General features: G+C 15.1%; 2 protein-coding genes across 2 annotated transcripts in view, besides 30 other annotated features; one reads left to right on the top strand and one right to left on the bottom strand. All coding sequences in view use genetic code 6, as the record gives it.

The window, feature by feature from the left end:
- Positions 1-327: 327 nt before the first annotated feature.
- Positions 328-390: a microsatellite.
- Positions 330-409: a microsatellite.
- Positions 343-414: a microsatellite.
- A 538-nt stretch (positions 415-952) lies between these two features.
- Positions 953-993: a microsatellite.
- Positions 994-1,535: 542 nt separating this feature from the next.
- Positions 1,536-1,601: a microsatellite.
- Positions 1,536-1,603: a microsatellite.
- A 631-nt stretch (positions 1,604-2,234) lies between these two features.
- Positions 2,235-2,353: a microsatellite.
- Positions 2,271-2,351: a microsatellite.
- Positions 2,289-2,351: a microsatellite.
- Positions 2,354-3,143: 790 nt separating the features above from the next.
- Positions 3,144-3,189: a microsatellite.
- Positions 3,145-3,189: a microsatellite.
- Positions 3,190-4,566: 1,377 nt separating this feature from the next.
- Positions 4,567-4,610: a microsatellite.
- Positions 4,611-5,510: 900 nt separating this feature from the next.
- Positions 5,511-5,545: a microsatellite.
- An 865-nt stretch (positions 5,546-6,410) lies between these two features.
- Positions 6,411-6,481: a microsatellite.
- A 14-nt stretch (positions 6,482-6,495) lies between these two features.
- IMG5_022640 (PH domain protein) lies at positions 6,496-7,803 on the top strand (the record flags this gene model as incomplete). Its single annotated transcript, XM_004039411.1, has 6 exons — positions 6,496-6,684; positions 6,741-6,805; positions 6,895-6,947; positions 7,156-7,253; positions 7,436-7,607; positions 7,652-7,803. Coding segments are annotated over 6 exons (729 nt in total), but the record flags the coding sequence as incomplete, so codon positions are not given.
- Positions 6,967-7,028: a microsatellite.
- Positions 6,999-7,036: a microsatellite.
- Positions 7,034-7,080: a microsatellite.
- Positions 7,305-7,365: a microsatellite.
- Positions 7,305-7,368: a microsatellite.
- A 2-nt stretch (positions 7,804-7,805) lies between the features above and the next one.
- Positions 7,806-7,875: a microsatellite.
- Positions 7,812-7,873: a microsatellite.
- Positions 7,838-7,873: a microsatellite.
- Positions 7,869-7,940: a microsatellite.
- Positions 7,873-7,949: a microsatellite.
- Positions 7,950-8,073: 124 nt separating this feature from the next.
- Positions 8,074-8,125: a microsatellite.
- Positions 8,075-8,123: a microsatellite.
- Positions 8,075-8,151: a microsatellite.
- Positions 8,087-8,144: a microsatellite.
- Positions 8,152-8,296: 145 nt separating the features above from the next.
- Positions 8,297-8,395: a microsatellite.
- Positions 8,339-8,377: a microsatellite.
- An 88-nt stretch (positions 8,396-8,483) lies between the features above and the next one.
- Positions 8,484-8,991, bottom strand: part of IMG5_022530 (hypothetical protein) — a gene marked incomplete at both ends in the record, with an annotated part of 1,006 nt that continues 498 nt past the window's right edge. The window contains one exon of the mRNA XM_004039410.1: positions 8,484-8,991. This exon is cut by the window's right edge and continues 130 nt beyond it. Within this exon, the coding sequence (XP_004039458.1) occupies positions 8,484-8,991 (508 nt within the window).

The raw sequence follows: 8,991 nt of genomic DNA, 5'->3' as shown, positions 1-8,991 counted from the left end.
ATAATTAGATTTACTTTATGAATAATATGTAAAACAATTATAAATTTATAAAGAATAAAATTAGAAATAATGAAAAAAAAAAATTAAAGAAATAAATTTATTAATAAAATAATAATTTATAAAATATAGAGAATGTTAATTATATTTATTATAGTTAGATAATTTTAAAAAGACATTACATAATTTAATTTTAAAAAATATTATAAAAAAAAAATTTAAAAAGTTAAAAAGTGATACTAATATTAATATAAAAAAATAAACATAAAAATATAAAGAAAAAATTAAAAATATTAATTAGAATATTATAAATAAAAATTATAAAAAAGAATATATATAGATATATTCATATATATATATATATATATATAATTTCATATAAATATATAATATCATAATTTAATAAATATAAATAATCAAAAAAATAATTAATCAACATATTCTCCACTAATCATTTATGGTTTTACAGATAATTAATCTATTAATTCAACATATTTTTTTTCATATATTTCAAGACTATTTTTAAACATTTCGTCTTCTTATCTATATTTTTCGGTTAATTTATCCATAATTTCTCTTGGAGAATATTCTTCGAATTAATCAAATTTTCCTTAATTTATAAGAATTTCTTTTTTAATTCCGGAATTTTTAAATCTTTTATTTTCTACATAAATCTTTTATTTTCAAAATTAATATCTTAAATACCTTCTTTTCTTAATTCTTAAAAGGCTTTTACATATTTTTTAGATGCTTCTTTTAGGAATTATTTTTGAAGGTAAATTACTTAATCCTTATTAATTTTTTAAAGTACTCTTTAATTTAAATCAAGATTAGGTCCTTAACCATTAATTGCATTTTTGAATGTATTTTAAATTTCTTACTGAATATTTTTAATATCTTCATCATTTTTAAAATCAACTTCGAATGCTTGTTTCACTTCATTAATACTAAATTCATATTTTTTACATAAAATTTGATATTTTGTACTAAATATTTCTTCAGCTTTTTATTAAATGAATCCTTCAAAATCCATATTTTATGGAAATTTGGCTCCCATATCTAATTATCTTTATATATTTTGACGAACTTCTAGTATTTATAATGCTGTACTAAACATTTATGATTTTAATTCTTTAGCAAATTTTAGTGCTATTTCTCTGCTTATTTTATATGTTTTTTCTACTTATTTATTTAAATAATTTACTAATAATAATATAGCACCTCCTATAGCCGCTCCAAATAATACTAACTTTTAATTATTATTCATAATTTTTATTTATTTATATAAAGATATTAAATAATGAATATATATTAATTTTATACTTTTATAATTTTTTTTTTTTTTAATTTGTTTATTATAATAACTTAAAAAATTATATATTTTTTCTTTTATTTATTATATATTATTTAAATAAAAATTATCAATTTTAATGTATTTTTTATTTGTTTATATATTAATAATCTTTTAATTTATTTATAATATAAAAGAATAAACTAATTTATTTGTTAATATTTATCTGTAAAAGTAAAAAATAAAAATAAATTTAATAATATATATTTATATATATATATATAATATATGTATTTATAAATATTAAGAATATGTCTGATATATGTTATTATTTTTAATTAATAAAATCTTCATTTATACTATTACTATATCAATTATATTTTTAATGTCTCATTATAATTATATTCTTTTTTTCGAAACTATTTTTACAAATACCATCAAAGAAAAAATAGAATTTAATTTTTACTACTTATAAATGTTAAATTATCGCTTCAAAATATGTATAAAATACAAAAAAAAATTATAAAATTAATATACTTTGAACGTAAGACATTTTCGCATAAAGCTAGATTTATAAAATAGATTATTGCGTGTTAGGATTTAATTTATATCATTGAAGTTATACGATAAAAAAATTAATTTATCAATATATTAATCTTTATCTTTGTATATTATGTTTCTGTTATAAATAACCACAAAAGTAAAATAAAAAATGATAATAAAATTTATTATATAATTTATAGCAGATTTCTAATTATCTAAAATAAGAATTTTATAAATTTAATTTGATAAAAATTAAATAAACGAATAATTCTTATGTTTAAAAAATTCTATATACCAATGAAGTAGATAACAAATATATAAGCGAATCAAATCAAAATAATAATAATTGAAAATACTAATAATGTTAATGTTAAGAATAAAATATATATAAAAAAAATATAAAATATATATAGATATATATATATAAGCATAACAATATATATATATCTTTATAAATATATATATATATATACATATATACATATATACATATATACATTTATACATATATACATATATATATTTCAATTAATCCAATTTTGAACAACTTTATTTGCAATTAAGACATAATTTTAAGAAGTAAAAATATCTATTTCTTAAAAAATAGCTTCAATTAATTTTACGAAATATTAATTTTATAAAAACTTAATTTCTTTTTGATTTATTTCGTAACTTTTTTTCAAAAAACGAATCAATAATTCAGTTTTATTTTCTGTAGTTTATATGTTTTTGAAGTTACAAATAAACTTTATACTTCTACTAACTACTAATAAATGCTATTAAACCGCATTTTCTAAATTTAAAGGAAAATATAATTAAAAACAAACATATTTTAAACCTTTAATAAGCTGAAAAAAATACTGTTCTATATCGAATTATTTATCTTTATTTATTATTTATTAAAGATAATTTAATAAACATTCACCGAATAAATTAGGAAGCATTATTTATTAATTTCTAATAGAAATTACTAATAGAATCCAAAGTACTTCTTATACTTTGCGTATTTTATAATAGTTAAAAAACACTAATTTAAATATTAAAGACTCTATAGGTCTTTTTTAGATTTAATAAAGTACAAAAGGACATGTGTTGGTAGAAATAAGATATACTATTTATGAAAAACTTAATGATTTATTAACTATTTTTTATTCAAGTAATATATCTTCGAGAATATATGAAGAATTTAATAGAGAATTCGTAAAAAGATTTTGAAAACTTTCCTTTGAAATGAAATTTTCAGATCTTTAAGATTAGGTTTATGTATTTGTTTATTCATTATAGAAATTCATTTTTTTTGTTTGAAAAAAAAAAAAAAAAAAAATAGTACAAAAAATAAAAATTTACTACAAAAAAAATATATTAAAAAGAAATAAAAAAAATTAAGAACTAAAATTTTGGTCAAAAAAATATTTTTTTTATTTTTTTTTATTAAAAAAAAAAATTTAATATATCAAATTTTATTAAAAACAAGAATTTTATTTAAATTATTTTAAAGATTTTTTTCAGGAAATTAAAGTGTATTTTAGAAAAAAAAGAAGTGTATTTTTTTCATTTAAAGGATTATTTGAGGAATTTTATCTAAAATTTCTTCTTTTTAAATAGTTTTTAAAGGTTAAAAAGTTAGATTTTTATTTATTTTTTGAATTAAGAAATTTTAGTTTTGTAAAAAAAAGAAGAAATTTCCTGAAAAATTAAAAATTAGAATTTATTTTTATCCTTTTTGCTTTTTTTTAGAAAATTCAAAATAAAATTCTTCCATTTTTTGTTTATCATATTTTTCATAAAATTCTATTTTTTTTACAAATTCCCTAAATTATTCAGGAAAAAGTACCAAATTTTCATTAATAAAAAAATATATTTAAACTTTTGGGGTTTATATGGATTCTTTTTGTAAAAATATTTGCAAATTTAAATTATTCTAGCAATTTATTTCTATAAAAGTGTCCAAACCTAACATTTTTTCAGCTATTTTTTACTTCTCATATATATTCGGTGTGCTTAAAAATGCAGATTCGTTCATAAATGTATTTTTAGTGAAATTATAACCATTAAAAGAGTTTAAAAAATGAAAAAACTATCTATTTTGCTCTTAAAAAATATCAAATTAATCTATTAAACTTTCGAATTTATCATTTTATTAATCTTTAATAATATTAAAAGGAAAATACTTGAAAACGAACTAAATATCGGAATGAAAAACCTAATTAATATGAAAAAAAAGTAATATTTTTTCATAAAAGTTTAACGGTAAATTTATATTTAACAATAATATAATTTCATTCTATATTTTTTTTGATTTTTAAAAAGAAAGATTTTACAAGAAAACATTTTTTTGAGTTTTTTCTTAAAAAAAATAAAGATTTTTTTCTAAAACAAAAAAAAATAAAATTAACAATTTTTCGAAAATTTAGTTATTATTTTTTGCAAATTTCCCATTAAAATTTGCGTTAAATTTATATTTTCACTTATTTTTAAATGAAGATAATAATTTTTGTATATAAAATTTATATTAAAATATTCTTTTTAGGGAAAATTTATATGTAAATTAGGACTTTATTATTCTATTAACTCTATTTAAATTGTTTTTTGTTAGTATTTTTATTATTAAGTGTTGTTTAGTGATTTTTATATATTTATTAATTCAGTAAGTAAATATATTATGTTCATTTTATTTACTATATTTTGTTTTTTTTTAGCTAAAAATTAAAAGAATTTTTTTTAAAATTATTATTATTTATTTATATATATAAAATCATTTTTTTATAATAAATAAAATATATATTAATTATAAATTAAATAATATAATGTAAGAAGAAGAAAAACAATAAATTTTAATTTCCTAAAAATAAAAAATCAATGAGTCAAACAATTACGCGTGCAAATAATTAAGTTAAGACTAAAATTCTTTATTAAAGCGCTATTTAGAGCCCCAAACGCATATATAAAATAAATCTTTTATCGAATATATACTAAGTATATGTAGAAAATCTAAATATGACCTAAATCATTAAGAAATAAGACTATTCGGTTAATTAAAAGAAAAAATAAATATTTAATTTGATAAAAATGAATCTTCTCATATTTCTTTATTAGGTGAATTATGGTAATTATTAAAATAAGAAAAAATGAATTAAATAGAAAATCATGAGTGGATTTCTTTTGGATTTTAAGGGAAAAATCCATGTACTGATTTTAGAGGAGGAGGTCTTTTTTCTTTAGAATAGATGGTTTAGTTTTGTAAAAAAAATATAGGCTTAGTTAAAGAAGAAATGTGTAATGTTTAGAATGAATTTTTTTTTGCAATTTCGTCTATAAATGTGTCCTTTTTTTTAAAATAATGTCTACATTTAAGCGAAAACTTGGAAGTTTTAAAAGATAAAAATGTATATTGTAATAGAAAGTCCTTTAAAAATTTCTGCTAGATGCTTTGTAAGAATTAATAGGAAATTAATGAAGATGACTTAGTCGATTTATTACATGACTTATTACTTAAGGATATGTTTAGGATGTGGATTTTTATAAAGGAAAGAAATAATAAAATCTCTTTGGCTGATTATAATGTTGTTGAAAAGGAATTTAAATAAAAGTTTTATAGAATAATAAGTGCATAAGATTATTAAAATTTTAATTAGTTTAAAAAATAATATAATTGATAAAATATTTTGTTTTAATAATTTTTAATTAAATATATATTTAATAAGTATATATTTATTTTTTTATTAAAAGTTAAAATTTGTGTTATATGAATTATTTCTTTAATTTTATTAATATTTATTGGATGTAAATTAAAAAAAAATACATATATATTTTTTTAATTTGCTATTTTTTTTTTTAAGATTGAAATAAATTAAAAAAATGGAGAATTAATAATTGAAAAGAACATAAAAATAATAATAAAATTTCTATTTTAAATAAACCCAATTAAATTAAAGCTTGCAAAAATAATAAAATGACGATTTAAATTATCATAGTTAAAAAAAAATGCATGAAAATATATTAGATTTATTATAATAAGAAATATAAAATTTAAATGATGAAAATATAAAATGTTTATTAAAAAATAACGGTAATAATATTAAATATTTAATTTAATATTTTTTTCTTTTAAAATTACAAAGAATTTCATGAAAAAAAACAACATTTAATATAATAAGAACTTCAAAAAAAAAATTAATAATAAGAAAATATTTTTGTTTTAGACTAAGCAATTATTTCAAGAAATTAATGGATAAAAAATTCAATATAAAGAAATTAAAATTTTGAATTATAATATTATAATAATAATCAAAAAAAAAAATAGATGATATTTAGGATGAAGAAAAATCTATTATAGAAGGATTTTTATTAAAATAAAGTATAGGAATAATAAAATCTTGGAAAGTAATTATAAAATTTTATATTAAAGTTATTTAAAATAATAGAAAATATATTGTAGATTAACAAAAGAAAAACTTTATTTTTAAAAAAAATATAAAATGAAGGTAAGAAATAAAATTTAATTGGTTGTATTAGTTTCAAACATTTAAAATGTTAATCAGAAGTATTATTTAACTTTAATATAAATTATATAAAAATTATAAATGAATAAATATAAATAAATAAATAAATAAATAAATAAATAAATAAATAAATAAATAAATAAATAAACTTATTTATAGTTTGATGGATAAATATTAAAAATATTTGTAACTGTTAGAGATAAAAAAAAAAAATATTTATTAAAAAGTTTAGAAAGTTCAACATAATCAATAATAATATGGAATAAAAACATTCAAAAAGTAATAAATGAGTATTTTAATTAATAAAAAGTTTTTATTTCTCAAAAATGTCTGACAAATTATTTTTTAGAAGTAATTTAAAACAATTTATTTTTAATTTTTTTATTTTATTTTATTAAATTAAATAGAATGATATGTTGACAGAAGAAGAATTTGTCAAAAATTCTACAACAGGAGATTTATTACTATTTTAGTTATAAAATAAAAATAAAAATATTTAATATAATTATAAGAAATATGAATTATTTATGTTAAAATTTTTCCTTAATTTTTTAATTTTAGAACAAATAATTTCAATGCACACATATAAAGAGCAGTTACAAGAAGTAAATATGGTAATTTATAATTAAAAAATTATATTTATATATTATATATTAATTTATATATTTATTTTATTTTTATTTTATTTTTTTATTATCTTTATATGTAAATTCCTTTTTTTTATATATTTAAATTATTTTTCTTTTAATAAAAAAATGGTATTAAAAAATATAATTTTAATATATAAAAATATATGTTTATATTTTTTTATTTTAAATAAAGATCATATTGCAATGGCTGTAAAATTAAAAGATGGAATATTAAGAATTTTCGATACTTAAGGAGATGAAGGTGTTTAATTAACAGAGTGGGATACGTATGTAGAAGAAAATGATTTATTTTATAAGTTATTATTTTTTAATTTTTTATAATAAAAAATAAATTATTTAGAATCGTAACAAGATAATTAATTTATGAACATAAAAGATAAATATTACCTTGTTTATACTAATTTATAGGAGTAAAAATATTTAAAATTTTGAATATTCTTAAAAAAAAAAAGTCTGTATTAGGAGAAAAATATGGGCTTAATATAATAAAACTTGGAAGATAATATTCATAAGTACTTTCTCATGATAAAAGCAATGGTTTTTTCTGTTCAGAGCTGATGGCTAAAGCATATAAAATAATAGGTTTACTTGATTAGGAAAAGTCAGCATGTTAATATTGGCCTAGTATATGATTTTTTATTTTTTAATATTATTAAAAATTTTTATAGAAACATTTTCAGATAAATATTCAAACGAATTAAAAATGCTAGATGGATCTAAATTAGGAAAAGAAACGTCTATATTATTAAATAAAAATATTTTCCTAGAAGGAATGTAATCAGATGAAGATGATAAAAGTAATAATAAATGCTTTTGTTGATTTAATAATTAAAAAAAAAAAATAATAATGTTAAATAAAAAAAATATAAAAATAAATTAAAAAAAATATATATTTAATATATATATATACATATATTTTTATAAATATTTATATATATTTTAACCTATATATTTATAAATAATTATTAAAAATATATATTTTTGTATTTTTATATTTATATATTTAAAAATTTTTACATATAAATTTCTGATTATTATATTTTTTTTTTTTTTTTAATTACTATTACATTTTTAAATTTATATTTACTTCCTTTATATCTTTATATATTTTTATATCTTTATTTATATTTATATTTTTATATGTATTCATTTTTACTATTTTTAATTTATAATTTAATATTTACTGCTATAAAAAATTTTAATAAATTTTATTTATTTTTTCACATAGTCTTCTATACTTTAATTCCATATTTTGAATATATAATTTAATTTTTTTTTTAATTATATTTTTTCTAATAAAAAAAAATATTTCCATTTTTTATAAATTATTATTTATATTTATTATAATATTTTAATTTATTTATTTTTAAATATTTTTATTTATATTAAATATTATTAATATCTTCTTATTTCTTATTAAAAATTATTTTAATTTTAATAAAATAAAGATTTAAAACAAACAATTATAAAATTTAAAATATTTTTTTAAACTAAAAAATTTCAAATAAATTAATCATTTTTAACTTTCAAGTTTATTTATAATGGATTTATAGGTTGATATAAAAAGTTATTTTACATTTTTAATTCAAACCCTTCTTCACATTCAAAATCAAACGTTTTTAAAAAATAATATAATATTATTTTAGCTTCAATACTAGCCATATGTTAACCAAGGCAATTTCTTTCACCAGCACTAAAAGGAATATATGAATATGGAGGATATTTTATATCTTTTAACCATCTTTCAGGATCAAAAACATGAGGATTTTCATAATATAATGGATTTCTATGGATACCAATAATTAAAGGTGTGACTAAAGTTCCTTTTGGAATAAAAATATCTTTCAAATAACTATCCTTTATAGCTTCTCTATAACCAAGTTAATTAGCTGACGTATAAAATCTTAAACATTCTTTTATTACGGCATTTAAATAAACTAGAGATTAAATTTGTTCAAATTAAGCTTCATTTATTTCTTTTATAAGTTTTTCTTTAACTTCTTTATAT

Source organism: Ichthyophthirius multifiliis, assembly GCF_000220395.1.
Source record: "Ichthyophthirius multifiliis unplaced genomic scaffold scaff_1120509249681, whole genome shotgun sequence".
Taxonomy (NCBI): domain Eukaryota; phylum Ciliophora; class Oligohymenophorea; order Hymenostomatida; genus Ichthyophthirius; species Ichthyophthirius multifiliis.
The sequence above is the reverse complement of the archived record's forward strand: the minus strand, read 5'-3'. Positions and strand labels throughout refer to the sequence as shown.